This window comes from Alligator mississippiensis, chromosome 4, assembly GCF_030867095.1.
Source record: "Alligator mississippiensis isolate rAllMis1 chromosome 4, rAllMis1, whole genome shotgun sequence".
Classification (NCBI taxonomy): Eukaryota; Metazoa; Chordata; order Crocodylia; family Alligatoridae; genus Alligator; species Alligator mississippiensis.
This window is the reverse complement of record NC_081827.1, coordinates 120,876,601-120,900,000: the sequence shown is the minus strand read 5'-3', so window position 1 is coordinate 120,900,000 and position 23,400 is coordinate 120,876,601. Positions and strand designations below refer to the sequence as shown.

Genomic DNA, 23,400 nt, shown 5'->3' with positions numbered 1-23,400 from the left:
CTTTCTAGCTAAAATGTGTTTTAATAATAAATAGCATTGAGGCCAAGGTTATGTGGCTCTCGTATTTACAGTACAGTCCAAGTAGAAGGCTCTTACTACGTATTCAGACTGGTTGACCTCTGCTTGCTTATGGTTATGTAACATTCCTAATGTATTTGCCATTTCCTTGTTTGCTTGAACAAGATGTTTCTTTCATTAAGAAAGGTCAACTGAATATGTACCAAAGAAGAATATTTATGTATATAACCAGCATAAAAATTACTTCACAAGGTACAATATTATTCTGCTGCTGTTCTATAAAGCTTTCCAGTGCTATAGCATTTTATCAGCAAATGGCTTCAAATGGAATTGTTACATGAACACTCGTGCACTGCTGAACATCAGCCTTTCCAAGCAAGGTTTGCTGGGAAGTTGAATGACAGTCGCACATTTTTTATAAAGCCGAAGAACATAAGTATAAGGGTGATTTTTTTTCTTGTCCATTAACCATTTCCTGGAATCTCTCTCCTTTGTGTGTCTTCAGGTTATTTGGCGTTACAGGAAACTGTGCTGCCTGCAGTAAGCTCATACCTGCTTTTGAGATGGTGATGAGAGCCAAGGACAATGTTTACCATCTGGACTGTTTTGCATGTCAGCTTTGTAACCAGAGGTAAGAGGCCTCCCTGGTTTTATTCCATAGGCTATGAAATAAAATGTGTATTTATGTGTATATATAAACAGGAAAGGAATCATTGTCTTGCTCTTGAAACACAAGACTGGAAATCAAACCTGAATTCTTTTCTTACCATTGCCATGGGCACCTGTGTGACCTTGGCCAAGTCACTTGAACTTTTTGTGCCTCAATCCCCTCATCAATAAACAAGAATAATGATACTTCTCCTCCTTCTCAAGGCTGTCCATCAAGCTTAATTAATTAATATTTATAAAGTACTCCAAGATCCTTGGCTCTATCATTTATCATTATTGCATCCATTTTATTTAAATTCCTCGGCTTTGTCAATTAAATTTACTTTAAACTACAATCTGTTTCTTTCTGTTAGTGTTCCTATCATCATTTGAATTACTGGGACACTATATTTATGTTGTACACCACTATTCTTTGTATACTAATTCATTCAAAGAGGCAGGAGCTTTCACGGGCTAAGCCTACAACAGCTTCTCTGAACAGGTTAGTCTATAGTCTGTAAGGTGCCAGCATGTCCTACCTTCTGCCTACCTCTCTCTGTTGTTATGTATCAGTGTTGGAATCCCAAGCCATATTTCTAAACCTTGTGAATTGAATTGCATGGCTTTGGTTCTTTTTAAAAATCTTAATCTATTTCCTTGGTGTGGAATCCTGTACTTATGGAAGAAGTTTGTTTTGTCATTGATTTCTTCTGGGCCAGAATTATCACCCTTGGAAATTAAAGATTTAATTCACATGTACTATTTGTTGCACATCTTACATTGTTTGATGCTTTAGCACTATGATTTAGAGCTTGCATTTCTTTTACATTTAGTATAAAAAAACCACTGAAGGTAAAAGCTTTTTGGGGGGTAATAACAAGAATTTACCATATTCTAAAACAGTATTCAACAAAGGTAAATCTAGTCTTAAATAAATCATGCTAGCTTACTTCGTCCTATATTATATCATCCTATACTACTGTAATTATTAAAATAGAAAAGCAAGCATTTTTAGAGCAACATTAAATAAATAGCTGCTAAAATATAGCATGCTATAATCGCACTCTAAAAAAAGCTAAATTGACCTTTTTCATCACGTTTCATGCAAAATTAAAATATCAAACAAATAATAACCATTGCTTAAACTATATAATAACACAAAGTAATTATAGGTTAGAATGCTATTTACAAGTCCTATATCAATTTTGTCTCACCACAGAACTAAAAGGCTGTATTCAAACTAAAGGCTACTCAACCAGTTGAACCACTCAAGTAAGACACACACGCTCCTAAGTTCAGATTCTTAAACCTTCCCTATCCCTATTGCTGTGAACCACTATTCTGGGATCATTATTAAAGTGCCTAATATATTTCTGTTGTCTGCTTCATTTATTACACGCCATAATGGGGCTGCATATCTTTAGTGTTGGTTATGCACAATTAGCACTTAGTTATTGTCTTGTCACTTCAGCCCTTACAAGACAAACTTCTTTAATGGAAGAAGTCAGCTAATCTTCATCAGTCAAGCAAAGCAGACAATTTTTGTTACCCTGAATACAAAAGATGTTTTATGTTGGTGGTGGTACTAATAGGTTTGACTGGAGAATGTATTCTCCAAAAAAACTTAAAAGCATCGTTGTTGTTATTCTTTTTATCACCATAAATGTAAACTAAATATGTCTTCATAGTGTGAATACCAGACTGATGATCTGACAACTTACCTCTCGATTAGAAATGTGTACTGCAGCTGATTTTTAAATTGAGCACTTCAGTAGTGGCCTAATACAGGTCAGCTTTGATGTTATTGTATGTCTTATCTCTAAGCTTTCAGTCTAGTCTCTCATTTGGACTCGATGTTTTTCTTGTGCTTTGGGCAAACAGTACCCAGAGCACTGACATATTTATTAGGTGGGACACTCCAGTCCAAGCCTTAGACAAAGAACACAAGAGTTACTATATCTAACAGACCATACACCAACAAGTCTAGTCAGTTGCTGGTATCACGTCTCAAAGAATTTCGTATATTGTATCACATTACGCTGTCTGGTCCAGCCTCGATCAAGGTGTCTGGAGGCTATTAATCAATTTACTAATAATGGACATTAATAAAATAAATTGTGAATAAGGTAATTTTTTCTTATTATTTTGTTAATCTGTGGCTAAGCTTTATGCCCTGAAGAGTGATGGTTTATGCTTTTCTTTTGTTATTATTAAATAAATCCTAATTGGTAGCCCTTCCTGCTATGCTCTTGATATCTTTTGTCAATAACTATTGCTGATTGGGCATTTCTTATTTGAAGAAATAGTAGTTGTAATTTTTTTGACTTTCATTTTTTGTTATGTTCCTTTTCTTTTAGCCTGCTAAGAAAAATAGGAGTGCTAGATTGATTTCCTCTTACCATTAGTTATTCTGTACATTTCTTTCATCATAACCCTTCTCTCCTTATTATATTAAGCAACTCAGTCTTCAATTGCCATAGCACTGTTAATTTTTATCGTGACTAAAATTCTGCTCCTTCCTTCTTTGTTTATCCCAGGTATGTGAAATACTGTTTTTAAGCCAAATCACTAGGCCCGTTCTTTTCATTCAAGTATGACTGACGACTTTTATTATCTTTAGCATGATATGCTTTAAGATCAGCATATTATTTAAACACACACACACACAGGCGTGCGTGCGCACACGCACACACTACATGCAGAAGTTTATAATGGAGGTAACACATATCAAACAAGTGTGTCAGTTGTCTGTTTTATTTCTTCCCTTATCCATTGTTTGTGGGGTTGATTTGGTTTTGATGGCTAGTTGGTTTGGTTTGATTTTAGTCTCATTAAATTATCAGCTTTTTGAGGCAGATTCTGTGTGTTCTTGCAGGAGTTTCTATTTAAAGTAAGTACTGTTGTAACTTACATACTAATATATACCATTCTTGACATGTGGTAACATTTTAGTTTTCAATTGCTGCTGTGAATTGAGAAGTAGTTTCTATAGAGCTATACCCAGTTTTTTTCTTAAAGGAACAGAGTTACTTAGAACCTGAAATGTTCAATTTGAATTGTACAAAATCATAAAAACAAGACTGAAACGGACCTCAGGAGGTTGTGAAGTCCAAAGCCCTGCTTCAGGTAGAATCACCCCTGTCCAAAACATCCCAGAAGAACACTTTTTTAACTTGCATGTAAAAACTTTGATTAATGAGGATTCCACGATCTGTCTAGGTAATCAGTTCCAGTACTTAACCATGCTCATAGGTGGAAAGTTCTTCCTATTATGTAACCTAAATCTCTCCTGCTGCAATTTAAGGCCATTGCTTCTTGTCTTGTTTTCTGTTGGCACAGAAAATAATAGATTGCCATCCTTTCTATAACTTTTTTTTTGTATTTGAAGTCTCATCAAATCCCCCTTCAATCTTGTTTCTTCCATTTTAGTAATTATAATTGTTCCAACGTCATATGTCATGTTTTCAAAGCCTCTAATAATTTTTCTTGCTCTCTTCTGGGCTTTCCAATTTATTCACATCTTTCTTGAGATGTGGTGCCCAAACTGTAAAGAGTACCCTAAGTAAAGCCCCACCAGGAGTGAACAGAAGAATCACTTTTTATGACTTACATGCAAGACATCTGTTAGTGTATTCCTGCTTAATATTAGCTTTTTGCAATATTAAGTTGTTGGTTTATATTCAGGTTCTGGTACACTGTAACCCTGAGTCTAAAGTCAAACCAAACCAACCAGTCAGTCAAGCAAAATCCCACAGATAATGGATAACCCCCGAGGTCCTTTTCTGCAATATTGCAACCTAGTCAGTCATTCTCCAATTTGTATTTGTTCATGTGCGTTTTCCTTGGTGTAACACATTGCACTTCTTATCACATTTTGTCCTTTTCATTTCAGATCATTTTATCAGTGTATCAATGTTGGGTTAAAATTTTATTCAGTCTTCTGAAGAGTGGCTGCCCCACACAGCTTGATATCATCCGCAGATTTTTACTAAATATGCACTCAGTCCCCCGCTCCAAATCATTAATGAAGATATTGAAGTTTGACTAATTGAGTCTTCATTTTCCTTTTTTTTTTTTTAAAGTGGCACTGTATTTGATGTTTTTCAGACTTAGAACTCATATAGTTCAGGTAAGATCCTATAGAAAATATCCAGTGGCTCTACTGATAATTTTAGCCAATTTGTGAAGAACTCTTGGAGGAGTCTGAGGAGGAACTCCTCAGGCTTTGCTGGTGTGGAAAAAAAAAAAAAAAAGCTTATCTAAGGAACTTGCTCTTTTCCTACTCTAGGCCAAGTACCTGTCTCTCCATCCTTGATAGTAATTGTGTTCATCACCTCATAATTGACCCTTTTTGTGAAGGCTAAAGTAAAAAAAGCATTAAACTCTTCAGCATTCACTACAACACCCATTATTAGCTTCCCCTTCCCATTCAGTAAGGAACCTACACTTTCCTTGGCCTTCCTCTTATTTCTAATAGACTTATTACTTTCTGTTATTTTTATATCCCTGGCTAGCTGTATTTCAATTTAAGCCTTAACCTTTTGGATTTTATCCCTACATGCTCTTACTCTGTACTCAGCCTTGTTTTTTTACTCAAGTCCAATGTTTTTATTCTACTATTCTTTCTTCCTTTCCTTGGGATCACAAACTCTGTCATTTAATGATCACTGTGACCTTCCTTGCACCTTCAGATTCTCAACCAATTCCTCACTATTATTTAAGAGTCAAATTGAGAACAGCCTACCCCCCTGCATTGGTGTCTCCACACTCTCTACCAATAATTGTCCCTAACAACTTAGGAATTTGCTAGCCTGTCTGTGCACTGCTCTATTACCTTCCCAGCTCATATCATGGAAGGTAATGTTCCCATCAGTACTAGTCTTGTGATTTCTGCATTTCAGTTGATTACTTAAAAACAGCCTCACCTACCTCTGGCTTGGTTGTCTACAGTAGATACTTACCAAAACATCCTTCTTCCTGATTTTCCTCTTCATCTTAACCCAGAAGATTAAAATAAATTTAACTTCCGCTTTGTTTTAGATCTTAGAACAAGTGTATATCTCTTTAGTATGCAAGGCATCACTTGCATCTGATAACATCTGATAACACTGATAATTTGTTCAGTTTTTTTCGGTCCCTCCGAAGTTCTTCAGGCTTCTTCAGGTCTGATGGATCTAAATAATTTTGTGTCATCTGCAAATGTTGCCACTTCACTGTTCAAGCTCTTTCCCAGTTTACTAACGAACATATTAAGCCGCGTTACATGGACCCTTGAGGTAATTTACTATTAAGTTTTGCCATCATAAGTGACATAAAGAACAGGCGCAGTGTTTGCTACACATATTTCTTTGTAGCTGACTTACTTTATTCCTATGTCCCTTCAGTTCTTTTGGCTTTATACTGGCTTATCTTTAATTTTTCACTGTTTTCTATTGTCTCCTATTTTGACCCTATAAAATAACACTTTCTTTTTGTTATCAAAACCACTAGAAGTGTTCCTACAACATCCTGTGTGCTGAAAAGTTTTGTGAAATCATTTAGTTTATTCACTATATCCTTATTCTCCTTAATTATTCCCGTTATTCCCTGGTAGCCCAACAAATGTGTTTTATCCAATAAAGCATTGAGCTTGGTTGCTGCCTCGGTTTCCTCATTAAGTAGAGCAAACACTGTGTATATTTTATTTACAACTCTTCCTTTCTGGCTGATTAACATAAAGATAAAAATTATTTCTCCCAACCTCCTTAGTTGACTCACAGCCTTGGGGTAGTGTTCTTAACATTGCTCCCCTCTGAAAAGCACCAAGTAGGCTTGTGTTCATCCAGGTCTCTGTCCCAGGCTTGCCTTATAGAAGGTCTGAAGAATTACTCAGAATAAACCTTATCATTAGGTTTTACCTTGTCTTTGACTCTTTGGTCTTCAGGGGTCTCATCCAAAGCTCTTTGAAGACGAGAGAACACTTTGACTTAAGTGGACTTTACTATATCAGGGTCTAACTTCCCCTTAAGGTTTAAGGTTTAGCTACCTTTCAGTTTATCTACTCCTTTTGATTGGCCTCTGTGAGGCTAGCTTTCCAAAATTTGACAGATTCCTGCTTGATTTAAATAACTTTTTTTTCCCTTTGCCATTTTTCTGTGCTACTTATTTCATTCCCTCCTTGCCCTCTTTTCTTTTTTTAGGGGTATGAGTACCTTAAGGTCTCTGAGAATATGGCCAGATGTTCAGTTGCCACATTGCATATTTCCTCTCTCCCAAAAGTTTAGTAACAAAGCATGAATTTTTAGTATCTTCCATCCCTTGAGGATTCTGTGGTCAGTGTGATTTAGTGACAATCAATGTACTTGTTCATATGTCCTCTACCATGTCTCAGTACAATTTTTAACATCTCAGAATAAAAGGCTTGTTCACCTCACCTTAGTGGTAGCCCCAGAACAATCAATTGCTCCAGGCTAGTTTCTACCAAACAGCATTTTTCAACATGAGAAATAGAAGCAAAAATAAAATAAACTTGTGAAGTTCCATACCACAGAATAATGCTCCCCAAACATTGACCAGCAGTGCATATGTATGACAGGTAATATTTAAGTTGAAAACTTTGCATTCTGGTTTGAGGCATATCTGTGCTTGACATTCTGGGCTAGGCCTGCTGATCTCCCTCATTCAGGTCTCGTACTCCATGAAGTTTCTATCTCCCTTTCTTCTCTCGTCTCTATTAAGTAGCCTGACAAAATAGACTCCATCTCACTTCATTACTTCCTTGATAATTTTTGTCTACTTTAGTAGAGCAGTTTGAAATATACTTTACCACTCCCATGACACATCCCCAAATGACATTAAACCTAGCCTTCCTTCATTTTGCTCCTTTTGGAGCATACCTTTTTGTTAACATGCTGCCATTAGCTTATGTGGCTCACTTTCATTCAAGTTATTCTCTCTCTATATCAGTAGACACTTTCATGTGGTATCACAGACAGCTCAGAGGCCTACATTACAGCACTACCAAGTTGCTTTTTTTTGTATTGAACATAAGTAATATTATCCTCAATATAAAATTATGTCTGTTTCTAACTAAAGCATTAGATTCGTAATGCATCCTTTAAGTACCCAGGATCTCAGAGGTGATTGTATACATTAGCTATAATTATTTTTATGGAGACTACAGTTTAAGCACCTTTTTTTTTTCAAACCAACCAAACTTTTGATTGTTTAAAAAAGCATACCAAAATGAAATGCATCTTCTTGGGCTGCACCGAGTTAATATTTGAATAGGTCTTAGCATATATTGTATCATTTATCGCTGAAGCCATATAACCCCAGTCACAAATTAGATACGCTAGAAAACAGCCTTTGACAGGATCCTGTAACAAGATCTATATCTTGTTTCCTACTTCTCACCATATCAAAGCCACTAGATTACTACTATAGGAGGAGCTTTCCACACAGCCATCTTTGTTTCAAGCAGTGTTTCTCCCTTTCTCTTCAGATAACCCCAGCACTGTATTATGCAACCTTTAATGGCTGCTACAGGAAAGATGGAAGAGAACTATAAAATCACTCTGTGCTAAATGTAATGACCATTTCTTGGAACATAGGTTTATAGTTTGTGTGATACCCCAGCACACCTCTTTCCAACCAAAGTGTGGATAGCAGAGGTCACTTCATAATATAAATAGCCTTCCTTCTACCATTTTAAAAAATGACAAGAGTTCTGAGATAGAGGTTAATTAGAATGGTCGTCCCACTAAAGTTATAGGCAAGTCCGAAGTATTATCATCAATTTATGGCCAGTAAGTCTGATCTGGCATGTTAAAGCTGCCTACTGTATAATTTCCCTGTTCCACTTTGCATTCTTATTAAATGAATTGCACAAGGATTCAAAAAAGAAAACACTGTACGACACCAGCCAAATGGTAGCAACTTTGCCTCATTTTACACTTCCAGCCTACTTGTCCTTTAATATAGAAACCCTTCTACTTCCATGCTTGACTGAGATATTGTGTCCCAGATTCTACTGTTTCTGAGCCACATTTCAGGGATGTAGGAGGAAATAACTAATTATTCCCTCAGCAATAAATCAGTCTGCAAAACTGGTCTAGAAAATTTCACAAGAATTTTGGCACTTGACTCCTGGCCTAAACTAGAAGATTATAAATCTATTTTTTAGGGTCAGAAGTTTAGAATTAGGGGAGGAACTTAATTTTTCATATAATCAACTGATTCTTTTTCTTTGGCCCTGCTAAAGTATTGGAACAAAGTATCACTGAGTGTAAATGCAGCTTCCGTAGAGTATTTACCTCTCTGTCACTAAAACCAAATTAACTGATTTAACTCTGAGAAGCAAAGCCTCCTCTTCCACACCCCCTTGCAAACATGTTCATAACCAAATTTGTAGAACATGCAACTCAGCACAGAATTGAATTTAGTATCTCAAATAACAAAAGTTTCTCCAAAAGGATAAATAGTAAACTAGTCATGATTTAGCATGGGACACGGAGTGTCATTGGGTCCAACTCATTGATATGGCTAAAGGAAAATGTAATGGAGCACATCAGTATTTAGAGTTGGGGGAGGGCAACCGTTTTGGCAGGCATGCCACAAATTAGCCCTACACATTCCCCAAATGCCACCATGATCCCCTTTACCCTCCTGATCTGCTCTACTTTATGCACCCTGCCCTATTTGCTGCCTGTCCCCTCCCCACTCTGCCTCATGCCACCCACAGAGGCTGCCCATGCTACTTGTGGCACACATGCCGCAGGTTGGCCACCTCTTGTCTAGAGCATTCAGAAAGCATGTACTAACTTCCTCCTAGAACACAACTGTGCACTTATTGCAAGTTATGCTTCCTGTGCCTTTGGGGCTGAAAGACAAAATAGAATAGCAAGGGGATTTTGTCAGCTTGGAAGGAAACAGCAAAAGCTACAAGGAAAGGAATGTGCAAACGGTGCAATTTAAGTAAGCTGTGCTTAGCAATGGGTTTTCTTTCTAGTAAATATTTTAACTGAATTATTATTGTAACCTCCGTATTACATTGGACCACAAAGAAATGGACCTGGATGGTTTTGTGTTAGTGCATTCTGTGAGCCAAGAAAATGTGACCATATCTCCTTCTAGTGGCTGACCCACAGAGAATGACTGCTTGCTGCTTACACCCTTCAAGTGGTAGGCACTTGTGTACTGAGGTTCTGGCTCCTATGTCCATCAACAGCTATTTGGACAGCCAGGGACTTGTTAAGTAGGATATTTTGTTCATAACCTTATTTATTTTATCAACAGCATAAATACTCATCTCTTGGCAAATGTAGATTAATCCCCCCCCCCATTAAAACGTTCTTTTCTTTAGAAACCCACATGTATGCCAATATCAGACATTATCCCCTATATAACATGAAGAGCTGCAGTCACATCTAGTTCTAAAGCAAAAAGTTAACTGCTGAGTGTAATTAAGTTTTAGAAGGGTGTGGGGGCAGTGGGAATGCTTTGGGAAACTGGAGTAACCTGACAAGAGACTACAGTCATTCATTTCAACAGCTCTCCTTTTCAACTGATCTACTCAAAACATTCTGCTGGCACTTGAATTAAATATAGTAGAGTTGCAGGAAGAACTGTAAATCATATAAAATAGTTTTGACCATAAATAACTTGAAAATTTGAGGACCATTCCATAATCTGTATTTTCAATCATCATCATCAGCAGGCAGTAATCCCAAAGAAAAAGAATCACAAATAAACAAACCAATTTTCCTTTAAAAGCAAAGCTAATTCTTTTCAATCCACTTTTTTATTACGCTATTTTCCGTCTATCTATTTAGCTAGCATAAGGATAAATTTCCAAAGCTACCCAGTTGGAAAATAAATGGGTTCACTGTTTGTCTAGTATTCCAGTCTTTACAAATGTAAATCAGTCCAACTGCTACTCATTTAAAACTCCAACTTCACAAAACATTAAAGGGCTGCTTTCAATACACAATTTAATCTGTGACAATTCACTAAAATTTCTGCTTGACCATCATTAGAAATTGACTATCTGATAAAGAGAGACCACTATCAAAGGTCATGTGGGTCAACTTGTGTAATTATATGTAGTTTTACTGGGTCAGCTACAGCAGACACCACTATTTGAAGGTTAAATTGTTACAATTAAATACATATACTGCTATTCCCATAGCTACTCTATAGTTAAATTTACCATAAACAACACACGCGTTTATATCTGACCCTAACTGTGTTCAAGATGTCACTGTTTGGAAATTATACAAAAAAGAACATTATAATCTGTTAAACATTAAACAATACTTTATATCACAAGATGCATAATTAGGTGGTGGAAACTGATTTCCTTTATCCACATCAGTGCTAACAGGTTCGTTTAGGTTACTTTATTTAATTGCAACAGCGTGAGCAGTGGCTCCCAACACATTTTATTCCTGGAGAGTTTGCCATAAACAAAAAGGATATGACCTGGATGCCCAGTCAGCCATTAGTGGAACTTTTTTCTGTACACTGGGCTCCTCTGAGTTGTTGCCTGGGGCCTTTAAAAAACACTTCACTTTGTATATAAAATGTGGTCTATTAACAATCTGATAGGCACACAAACTTGGATTGCTTAGCTTGAAGACATTGTTTTAACTGAGTCTGAAACTTGACAGCCCAGCAGTGTCACCATGCTTTTTCCATCCATCTGAGAAAAATCAAATAAAATAATAGTGTCATTTTATTAGCAGTAAAATGATTCTGAGACACTTATTAGAAAACTAGGATATGCATCCTGATATATTACAAAATGGGAAGAAATTATTTTTTAGTAACTAAATTTATGGTTGATTCCTCCAGGAAAATCTGTATTGTATGTGTGCATGTACATAAATACACACTCGTGTGTGTGTGCGTGTGCGTGTACCCACTCCCCCCATCCAAACACAGACATAGATGGAGTGATAGAACAGTCAACTGGTATACAGTGTTTGATCTTTATAACGTGTATTATTTTATGAGACATAAATGCTATTATTTGTATAATATGTATAAATAATGTTAAATAATTAAGCGTTCAGAAGCCTGTGATCACTTTTTGCCCCTCTGATTTGTGTGGCAGAACTACAATTGCTTTTCATTCAACGCACTGGACTTAGATATTATTCTGTTTTATCTATGCGGCTGCTATCCAAGACTCCCATGGTCTTCAGTGGATTTTGGATGAAGTCCTTGGCTAGGGGAGTAAAATCACTTGTGTGCACTGAATTTTGTGGAAGGCATGCAATACATTCTGATAACAGCAATTTCATAGTGGGGCTTTTCCGTATTTTTTTTTCCAAAACAATACAACACAGACAACAGATGCAAGCTGCATTGTTCCTGGAACACAATTGTGCCTGCCTGTGGTACAGCCTTTGACTTTAATATCACAACAGTTTATTCTAAATACAACCTTTTCCTCTCTCTCACTCTTTTTTTTCAGATTTTGCGTTGGAGACAAATTTTTCCTAAAGAACAACATGATTCTGTGCCAGACAGACTATGAGGAAGGCTTAATGAAAGAAGGTTATGCACCCCAGGTTCGCTGATCTGATGCCACATCATTAAGAATATAAAGCACTATGTTCTTTTATCTTTTTTGCCCAACATGTATATAAGAAATGACACAGGAACCTACTGAATAGCGTAGATATAGAGAAACAGGATGGTTGCGTGGAATAAAAGGCGGACTGCGTATGTATGTAGTGAAAATTGCTCCAGTTCAGAGTTGAATGTTTATTAAAAAGGTACTGTATATACTGCTGGATTTTTTGCTTGCTATCGTTTTTTTTTTCTTTTTGTGTCACTTGGCATGAGATGTTTATTTTGGACTATTGTATATAATGTATTGTAATATTTGAAGCACAAATGTAATACAGTTTTATTGTGTTACCATTTGTGTTCCTGTTTGCTTCTTTGTATTGTTGCATTTAGTACAATCAGTGTTTAAACTTACTGTATATTTATGCTTTCTGTATTTACCAGCTATTTTAAATGAGCTGTATCTTTCTAGTAAAAAAAGAAAAAAAAATTAAAGAGCAAATCCCAACATTATGCTACACTTAGAGCTTAAAAATACTATTTGAATTAAAACTATTTAAAAAAATAATAATTCTAGCAGGAACCACTGCTAATGATACTATGGTTAAGGGTCTATCAGCACTTCTGTATAAGCCTCTATTTTTCAGGGGTTAAGCCTCACCTATTTAATTGCATAAGTTTCCTCAAAGAGCACTTTTATTTTCCTACAAAAATGTTGAGAAATAAGTTTGGCTGTTTATGGACATGTTTTAAAAGGTGCAAAAACTAATGCTTTTTGGGTGCTGCTTTTAGCTCCTTTGGCATTCAAAATTAGTTCAATTTTTAATTAAGCTGGAAATTAGGCCGTAATGGAACCCAGTGCCTTTGGGTATCTTGTAATATATGTTTATAAATATATTTTCTGAGGTTGTTTTAATTTGGAAAAAAGTGATACCTGCTCTTGTGCAGAGATCTTTTTTTTAAATCACAATTCTTAGAATTTGGGATTGCTTTAGTTTGTTTTTAGCCTCAAGACTTAACCCTAAACTTCCATGGAGAGTTGGCTGTGTCTTAAATAGTTCTTTGGAAAACAGCGAGTTTAGAAAGCACTAAGAGCAGCTTCACTTATAGGGTCTTCTTACATTAGAGAGAGCTGATATTTTGAAAGTGACTTGTCACCGGCAACCAATCCTAACAGGTACTGTACTGAAAAAAAAAAAAATCGAATGCATTTGTTGCTGGGACAAAACATTTGAATATCCTTATAGAAAGCAGGAGATGCCACATTCTACCAGGTGCCGCTTATGCTGTTCATGACAGCCTCAAACAGGTTTGTCCCATCAGTAATGGCAAATGAGTCATCTTCACATGCTTGCTGACAGTGGGAGGGAAAACCATTGTCAGTAACAGGACAATCTGGACCTACACTTTAAAGCCATAAGATTGTTTCATCAGTGGTCCATAGGTGATCGTAGTCCAGACAGAGTTTAATTATATTACATCTACTCGGAGGATGGGATTTAACAAATTGGCTAAATATATTCTTTTCTTTCTGGCACTATAGCTCACTGGAAAAGAAGCCAGTATTTATAAAGTACTGTCTCATATGCTGCCTTTTATACTTAAGAATGTCATACACACAAAGCAAAGGGCACATTAATATAGTTTACTTGTGCACAGTGTAAATTATGTCCTTTGCTCTTCCCACTCCCTCTCCGTTCTGCAGCTTCCACAGTGTTCTTCCTGGGAATGAGGAAGGAAGCTTTATAGCACAGTAGGTAATTCCTCTATTTGCAGCTCTGAGTAGACTGCACAGCGTATAGATTTAGAGATGGATTTTTAACTCTGACATTTGAAGTTTCAAGCCTGGCAGTCTGAGAGAGAGTGTGCATTATTATAATATGGCTTTTGTTTGGACACAGACTCAGTTTACAAGTAAGATTGCTCCCTAAATTTTCCTTTCAGTGATCTATAGCCTGAAGAACACTAATGGTCATTGTTGTCTTTCTAGTTCATTAGGGAGCAAAGGAGAAAATTCCAGGGCAGGTCTATATCATAACTGAGAATTTTTTTCTTGTGGACCACCTGACCTCCCATTTGTGACCACACGATCACTTTCCCACTCCCATCTGGCCCCACAACCCCCCTGCAGTCACTATAGCAGTTGCTTACACAGAAAGTAATATTAGGCAATCAATTATATTTATATATTCTCTCCAGTGCAATAAGTGTTTTGTCCTTTTAGGAAAAATAATTAATCATTCTGTCTTTAGTTCTTCATTTCATCACCCCCCGCCCCCCCAAACCTGCATTGTATCTTTTGATGAGTAACTAGAAGAGCTAGTCATGCCACAGGCCTTTTATTAGCTAAGAGGAGGCCTTGGACATGAGCACACACAAAGTTCCCTCACAATTCAAATCGTAGCTGGACAGTATGTCTCGAAGAACACTTTTCTTCCTGCCCTTGACTTGCTGTGACCCGAGTCAAGTCACTTAGCTTCTTGGTGCCTCGTGCCCCCATCCGTCAAATGGGGATAATACTTGCACTGCTTTTGTAAAGCATATTCAGCTCTTCAGGTGACAAGAGCTATATAAGCAAAATATTACTAGTAGCGTTAGCTTAATCTGGGAAAAGGAGAACATTTTTAAAATGTCCAGTAGACGGTTGCTTTCATAAACTCAAGTCAGCCATAGAAATGAGGGAGAAACAAACTGAGAACAGTTAATAAGCCAGTGAAGACTTTTGCAGTAGAATTGAAAGCAACCAACTTCTATTAGTGTTAGAAATTTAATAGCAGTCTCCTGATACCACAACATGCCACTATTCAGCTGTGTATGAAGAATAAATGAAGAGTATGGCTTGAGCATAAGTGAAGGAAAAGTGGCTCTCATATATGTATGTGTGTGTGAGCTCTGGGATATTTATGTATCTCACACACCTTTATAAAAGTAATGCATATAGGATACACAAGTAATTAGCATGAACTGGGGAGTAGGCTCAAGGAAAAAAACCTGGAATACATAGAAGTGTGCAGTATTCCATTTTGCATAGTTAAAATAAATTGGAAATTAAAATATGTAACAAACATTTAATAATCCTAAAGTACGAAAGGCAACGTTCTGAGCATTCCTTGGGAGCTTTATTGATCTATTTGACTGAAGCCTGAACCTACTTCTTCATTTTCTTTATAATCATTTCCCCTTGTTTTTTGTTTCCATTGCTGCTTGTGATGGTGTTCTGTCTGCTTATGAGGAAATGTTCCACTAATGACCATTGTTCAACTTGGTCTTATCTGTCAGCCAAAACCACTTTCACCAGCATCATCTTTTTTTACTATATCCTCTCCCTATGAATCCTAAATCAAAGTAAACTGACATCTTAAGCAAGAACTAAAACACAGTTCTTGCATTGCTGTTTTCTAGCCCACCTGGTGACGTGCAAACAATCACATCATGACTTTTCAATTGTAGAAAGACCCTCTACCAACTGCTAGCCAAACATGCAGTGTCTCTTATCTGCTGCTACTGGAGCTGAATCAAAACTGCCTGGGCTCTGGAGAAGCAGTGACTGAGGCTGAAAGTTGACTTCTATAATTACACTTTCATCTTGCTTAATACATTTTCTGGTTTCTTTCACGCACATTTTTCCTCCCTAAATGCTTAAAAACTTATCCTCAGAAAAACATACACACACACCCCGTCAATGTGCTTAATTGCTGTAAGGAAAATAGAAGTAAAAGTAAGTGGTCAGCGAGAAGGAAGATTATGAAAAAACAATGGGGACTGGTAAGGTTTAGCTTGTACAGACAAAGTATTTTAAAGGCTTTTTCAACATAATATGCAGCAGCTTCTTATAATTTTCTCAGCAGTAGGTAGTTTACAGTCATCTGTACCGAGAACAAATCTTGTCAAAAAATGAAGGTCTGTAGTGATTGCTGGGTATAATTTTATACATTTAACTGATTCTTCTGAAAGCTTCAACTGTGCTGCTGTTGTCAGACTAAATTATCAATTTAGCCATTTTGTTGTTTAATGAATAAAAAAATCCTTCCAAATCCTATAAACTGGCATTGGAGATGTTGTGGTTTCAATAAAGCATAAGATTTAACAACTCAAACTCCAGAAAGCAAAGTGTGTACTGTATATACAAGCAGTGTTTTTATTCTTTTTAAATAGCACTTTAGATAAAAAGCCAATTACATATTCACTTAAATACATTTCTCTCCCTTCACCCCAATGATACAGACCAAACCTGTTTATTGTTCACTTCAGTACACTGCAAAAGAAACCAAAACACAATATACATGGGGTAATAGGCCATTAGCACAAACATGCTCCTAGCAAAAACCTTTTGTGTAGGCACCTTTTCTAGAAGCTGCCAATTGTGGGTGATAGAAGTATTATAAAGGAAGTGATTTTAATACTGTTTAAGGCATTAAAGCCAAGGCATATCTGTTTAAAGCCTTAAAGTGAGGGTTGCATGTATATAATACCTTCTAAAATGCCCTTCTGCTGATTTATATTCATCCTGAACCTGCTAATAATGATTATACATAAGCAAATACCATCTTCCCCCTATTCAGCTTGTCATTGGTATGAAAGCCCCAGAAAATATCTCACATAATCAATGTGTTCGGAGAGTTATCTAGCACAAATTACTCATTAACTCAATAGCACATAATAAAAAAGAACATCAATTAATTAATGAGTCACCCTCAGATCACTTTGATTACAACACAGCTCTGTTGAAACAGCAGTTATAAATGGAGCTGCCTCTCTTTATTCATTGTTTGCAATTGGCCCATTATTTTGCTGAGACCGGTGTCATATTTAACACATGCCTGCAGGTAATTGTGTGATTAGTTTCATAAATGAAGATGCGAAGGGAGCATGCAGAGAATCTAGTTTTATAGTTGAGTCTGGCGGTGCAGGAAACCATAATCCATACAGTAAAGTAACCTGGTTGCAGCCCTCTGCTGCATGTAGGGGATTAAGCTGCTTCTGTGCCACAGTGCTTTTTGTTTGTTTGTTTTAATAATATAATACTAAAAACCACTCAGTAATGTTTGCTGTAAGGCTTCTATCTAAGCTCTCAAAGTCCACTGTAACTATTATCAAAGCAAGCTTCCCAACAGGCTTCGAGTTAAGTAATATTTGACAGGTAACAATACTAAGGCAAACTGGTTAAGTGGTTTGCCCCAAATCACATCGCAAATCAGTGCCACCCAAACACACAGAAGCACCTTAATGTATTGATCAGGATTTGTTATTGACCTAGCCTCTAGGGCAAGCCACGTGGCTGTACCCCCCCCCCCCCCCCCCGCCCCAATACCTGCTCAGTAATGCATTGGTGAGAGTTGGGGTTCTGGCAGGGACAAACATCACTGTAGGGCTGATTCTACAATATATTAAAGATTGATTGATTGAGATGTACAAAAGCAGCTCCTTTTCAGTCCTGAAGATGCTCCCTATTTCAGTTAAAAAACCCACTCTGCATGGTAAATAAAGGGTTTCCAAACCTTCTCGTCACCTGAAGTTTTTTTAAAGAGGAAAGCCTAATAAAGGAACACAAAGTCACCATCTAAAGTTCCTAAACTGTCTTGGTTAAATGCCATTCCAATAAGCTTATAGTGTAATTATAACAGTTCCCTTAGGTAAGTAAGAAACATCTGTTAGTAACACATAGCAGGTGTTAGCAATTACACATACTGAAATTTTTTTTAAAAAGTGTTTTTAATTAAAAAGAATTCTGTTTTCTGAAAAGGAAAGCCTGGCAAGTCCAAACATGCTTTTGTTTGTGTAGCTCCAGATCATGTAATATGCAAAATGATAAAGGCAAAATCAACTTAAATTAGCAAGGGTTTGCATGTTTGACTCCAGATTACTGCAATCAAAACTGAATTGAGATTCAGTGCATTTTTAAACCATATAAAATTGGTATTTTAGGGTGAGGCTCACTGATTTAATGAAATTTGAGCAATTCTCGAGATGGCTGAACATCTCTAAGTATAAGTAAGTGGCTGTGTTAAGTAATGTACATTGTGGGCACTGTATGAAGAGGAACAAAAAGGCACATAAGGCTATCTAATATATTGTTCAGATTCATGTGCCCACTACTGGGAAGCAGTATCTACGTTATGTTAGAGAAAATTCAAAATACTATGAAGAAAAATGCAAGAGAAGATTGTATTTAATGATGTGCTTTACTATTTCCATTCAGAAATAAAAGGAAAGTGTTACATTGGAAAGCATTTAGGTGTGTGCTTAATACAAATTAAAAATAATCAGGTAAGCAATTCATTTCCCCCTCATAGATACTGAGATCAGGGGCATTTTTTGTTTCAAATCCCACCATAGACTTTCATAGTCCTTTGAAATAAAATATGTAAAACAACTGGGTTTGGGGAAGAGCAGTGGTATGCACCAGCATTAACACAATCTATGGATCTGTCTTTGTATCCAGCTGGGGCTGAGGTTGTGCTTATTTGTCATACAAGACCCAGCGGTGCTTTTCACAAAAGTATTGTTAAATTCCCACTCAGGAAAGTCTTCTCTATACCAGCAGTCCTACGACAATGTAAATTAGATTTCTTTCCCTGCTTTCTATCCCACGGTGTCAGAAGATATTGCAACACACACAAACATGTATTCAACAAATGATATGAAAAATAGTATCAATATACTGTTATATTAATGAAAAATGCACACATTCTTTTGTCACACAATTGATCACACTCCCAGAAAGCAAGAACAGATTTCTTTAGCTGTTCCCTTCTTTTCTTATAACCTATATAAAGTATTAGATTTACCCACTGTGTAATATTTCTAAGTATCTTTATTGCTTATTTATAATATATGCCATTGTTCAAGCCTTTCTCTGCATTTAAATCATTAATATTAATAATATCCAGCCAATACATTTGTAGTAGTTTAACCCACATGTAATAAATGCGAGCATATAAACTTTTTTCCTATTCTGAAAAGGAGATGACATATTATGTTAACAGGAACTTTTTGTATTTAAAATGAAATTAATATTATTTATTACATCCATTTATAGACCATCCATTACTGCAGAACTGTAACCAGGGCTAAAAACAGTATCATGCAATTCAATTGACATATGAGCTACGTAAAACTGTAATGCAGCAATAGGTGTGACCGGTATTTTGAATATCCTCAGTTAAATAACACTTCTTAGTATACAGTTTATGAAGTGTCTCTTGGACTGTACTACCCAAAATCCTGCTTTAAAAAGTGAAGATAGAAGGTGGATTGTTGACAGCAGATAGTATGGAATAGTATGGCTACTATCTCAAGCATGGCAAATACAGAGTGACAGTCACGCATTTGCCTCTACAGACCCACATCCAACCATGCCAACTGAAATGTCACTTATAAGCCATGCTGCAGGCACTAAGAGTTATTTCCCCTTTAGCTCCTCCTGCTAAAGCTATTTCTGTGTTTTTTAAACAATGAATTCCCCGCCCCTCTCCCTTCCTCCCAGTAGACTATAGAATGGCCCTTCAAGCCAGTAGCTACTTTATTCAAAAACACGGTGGGTACTGAGGAAAAGGTGCTGTCCACTTTTTATCTGCTAGCTCGAAGGATAGCACACTTGGCCAGGACAAGAAATGGGTTCTGGGCCCTTTTCTGGGTTCTGGGCTCTGCTGGGGCCAGTCTCCAGGACTAACTTCCCATCATATCCCCAGCTTCCTGGGTGCTGTGTGAATCCCATTCCGAGTAGGGTGACCATCCTTCCCTGTTTGGATGGCACCATCGTGGAATGGGAACTTCAAGTCCAGGTCCTGTGCTGCATGATTCCAGGACAGCATTTGTCCCAGATTTGCAGTGTTGTACAGGGATCCAGGGGAAATGGTTGGTTTCCCCTTACAGGCTGGCAGCATTCCAGCCTGCAAGGGGATGCTGGGAGTGGGATGCATGTGTGTGCCTGCACACATGCTCGTGGCTGGGAACACAGCTGGGCAGCCTGGAGAGCAGCTCCCTGCAGGTAAGTCTTTGGGGAGGAGGGAGAATAAGGAGGGCAGATCAAGGCCTCCTGTGTTGAGTGAGGGAATGGGGAAGGGTTTGGAGGCACTGCCCAGCCAGGGCGGTGCATGAGGCCAGGGCATGGATTGGGATGGAGCCACAGGTGGCTCGTTCAGGGGCGGGGGAAGCATGGGGGACACATCCCCCCAGATTTGTGTGAGAGGCAGGGGTGACTGCAGGCTGCCCACCGCAGGCTTGGGTCTCCTCAACCTCCTGCCCTGCCTCCAGGGGCCCCATACTGGTCATGCTGCTACGGTGAGGCATGACCTGCCCATCTGGCAGGAGTGGGAGCAACAATGACTGTGTGGAGTTGTATCCCCTGCACAGCCAGTGCAGGACTCCTGGGGAAAAGGCAGCAGGGCAGGGAGCCCTGAGTCTTTGGCGGGCAGCCTGCATCTGCCTCCTGCTCTGGTCAGCTCTGGTCTGGCTGTGCTGCTGCCAGCAGTGGTGGGGGGCAGGGTGGGGGGCTTAGAGGGGGAAGGCAGGCACGTGCCCCACCTTTCCCTTTTGAAAAGGTGGTCACCCTGATTTTGAGGCAACTATTTATTTTTCTGAAGTGCATATGGAGTTTAGACCACTGACAGACATTCAGTTAAAGGTATGAGGGGATCTGATCTGCAATCCCAACAATACGCTTCCTGCCATGCCACATGTTGGATCAGGGATTAGATCCAAATCATGCCCTATTGCCATTCCTGGGGAGCTCAGGATCACCATCCCACCCCTGCACTGGTAAGTAGCAAACTCAATGCTGCACTGAATCTTAAAGGGCTTTGATGCACTTCTGTGATTGGGAGTACTGATCACTTAACGGGCATTCCCAACCATAGGAGTGCACCAGCGTCTTGAAGAGCTCCAATTTGGTCCTGGGGTTGGGAACATTGATCAGCTGATCAATCAGTTCTAGCCACAAGTCAAGTTAAGGTGTGAAGGGAACCAGCCTCAATGTTGTACACTCATTTTGTGCAGTAATTTAGTGACTTATTCCGTTTTATAGCACCATTGATTGCCTGAGCGTGTGGCTGGGTGACTACTTTATATGTGATTAACTGGTTAATCACATCTTAAGTATAATGTTTGCACGGACCTTAGGCTCTTAATTCAGGGCTGTCAGTTCCACTCCAGGAACTAGCCACCCAAAAGTTAGGGGTAACACCACCCAGTGTTTCAACTGCCTCAGTCCCTCTGTGCATGGTTAGAGTCTCCATGCCATCTGTAAAAGGGTGTGGTGGTCCTTACCTAACTCAGTGGCATTTCATGAGGAAATGGACATCAGCAAAAACAAAGACTGAGGTGTTCAGACACCATCCTAATGAGGTTTATACAGGTACCTAGGTTTTATGTCAGTAGAACAAAACCTTAAAAATAATCCACCAACATGAATATTTAAGCGATTCCATACTATCTCAAGCCAATAGAAAGCCAGGGTGATAAAGAGAGCCAACCCCTTAACAAAATGTCAGCTATCAACAAGCATAGGTGACTCTAGAATTTTTGAAAGAGGGGTACAGGTGGTGTGGGGCATTTACATGTAACATATATTTTTCTCCAGTTAAAGAGAAATTAGAGTATTTTCTAATACGCTAGGGGCCCAGTGATATATTACTTAGTTTCACATGAAAGCAAAAACAAATATGACTTACTGGAATCTGTCCTAATTTGCTATCTTATATATTAAAAAAAACACAATGAGATAAGCAAAACTAATCCAAAGATAATATCTTCTTAGTCCTCTAGTCATTATAGTTAAAAGTACATCTCTTATTCAGATTTGTAAAACAAAATCTAGCTTTCTTGAGCATCTTGACAATGCATACAACACTTCACTGTCAATCATTTCCACACCTAAGTTAATATTACTACACCTCAGTTAAATTTTTTTACCTAGAACTAAAAACTGTCTGCAGGAATGTGACAGAAGAGGGATATTGCCAGGAATAGCTAAAAGGCAGAAAAAATTGATTGCAAAAGAAAGGATAACTTAATTAATGGGACATCAAGGCCACCAAAAAGGAGAGAGGGTCATTAACACTTGTGGAATGAAGAGAGATTAGCAGGTATCAGGTATATTATAATAAGCCATAAAGCCAATTTACTCCCTCAGCACTGCCTGTATAGAGATGCTGCTGCCTCTTTCAGGCAGTTGGTTTTAAAGGTTGGGTAGAGCAGGAATCAAAGTGGGGTGCAGCTGTACCACTGCACTCTGCCTCCCTTGGATCTGTCCTTGCCAACAGGTTATATTGTTTCCCATAGATCTACATGTCATGGAACACAAAAGTAATGTAAGGAAAATCTTTTCCACTCTATTATTATAATACTCTACACTTGTTGCAAGTTTGACATTTTCTTCACTCTACATATTTCTCAAGGGTCCACAACCTTCTTTCTTTAATTGGGTAAACCTGGTCTCAGAATCCAAAAGCCATCTGGAGGCACATGCTAAGAAAATTCAGTCAGCTCATTGTAAAAGTAGTAGCACTCAATAAGATCATGGCTGCTGGGATCTCCTGGAAAAACTACAAATTTGGAAATTGTTATAACAATTAATTGCTGGAGTTGTAGTCAGTGGATGCCTTTATGGCCTTGGGCACCCCCCACCTGTGTGTTCTGTTGTAACCACTATGCAGCATTCTTTCAAGCCATGTAAAAGGAGCCTGACTTTTCAGGACAGGTTAGGGATTGACTTGTTTCAGACTTTCTCATCATGCCAAGAGACCGCAGCCATTCTGAAATATTTTTAGTGGCCACATGTTTTAAAGTAGATCTTTAAGCTTTTTATGAAACTGTCCTCACTTCTCAGTTATATGTCCCTAGGAGTTTTAGGCAGGTTTGTGGCAGCTTACCTTTTTCTTCATTTAATTTAGCCTAGCAGCCTCAGTTGATTTCAGAACCTTACATCATGTCTGTCCTTAGCTTTCCCTGAACTAAAATGTCACTTATATGAAACATCCACTCTTGCCATATGTTGCACACAGCCTGGGCTCAGTGGCAAGCAGTAGGGGCTTGTCCAGAGCCTGGGCCATCTGTGGCAGGCAGCTCAGAGGCTGCAAACATTTGCACTGGGGTCGGTGACGCCCTGGCCCAGCTTGTTGCTGGTGGTGGGTGCACACGAACCTGGGAGCGGACAGCAGGGAATGGGCTGGAGTTGTG

At 38.2% G+C, this 23,400-nt stretch overlaps 1 protein-coding gene across 9 annotated transcripts in view; it reads left to right on the top strand.

Annotated features, from left to right (window-relative positions):
* LMO3 (LIM domain only 3) overlaps positions 1-12,573 on the top strand; it is a 74,522-nt gene extending 61,949 nt beyond the window's left edge. For 7 of the 9 annotated variants that reach the window (XM_059726552.1, XM_006273837.4, XM_014609442.3 and 4 more), the window contains 2 exons: positions 524-649; positions 12,125-12,573. In XM_059726552.1, the coding sequence (XP_059582535.1) occupies positions 524-649; positions 12,125-12,230 (232 nt within the window). In that variant the 3' untranslated portion in view covers positions 12,231-12,573. Of the gene's footprint in view, positions 1-523; positions 650-1,885; positions 1,939-4,558; positions 4,577-12,124 lie in introns of those variants that run through there. The other 2 variants (XM_059726550.1, XM_059726551.1) reach the window with 2 other exon arrangements.
* Positions 12,574-23,400: the final 10,827 nt, after the last annotated feature.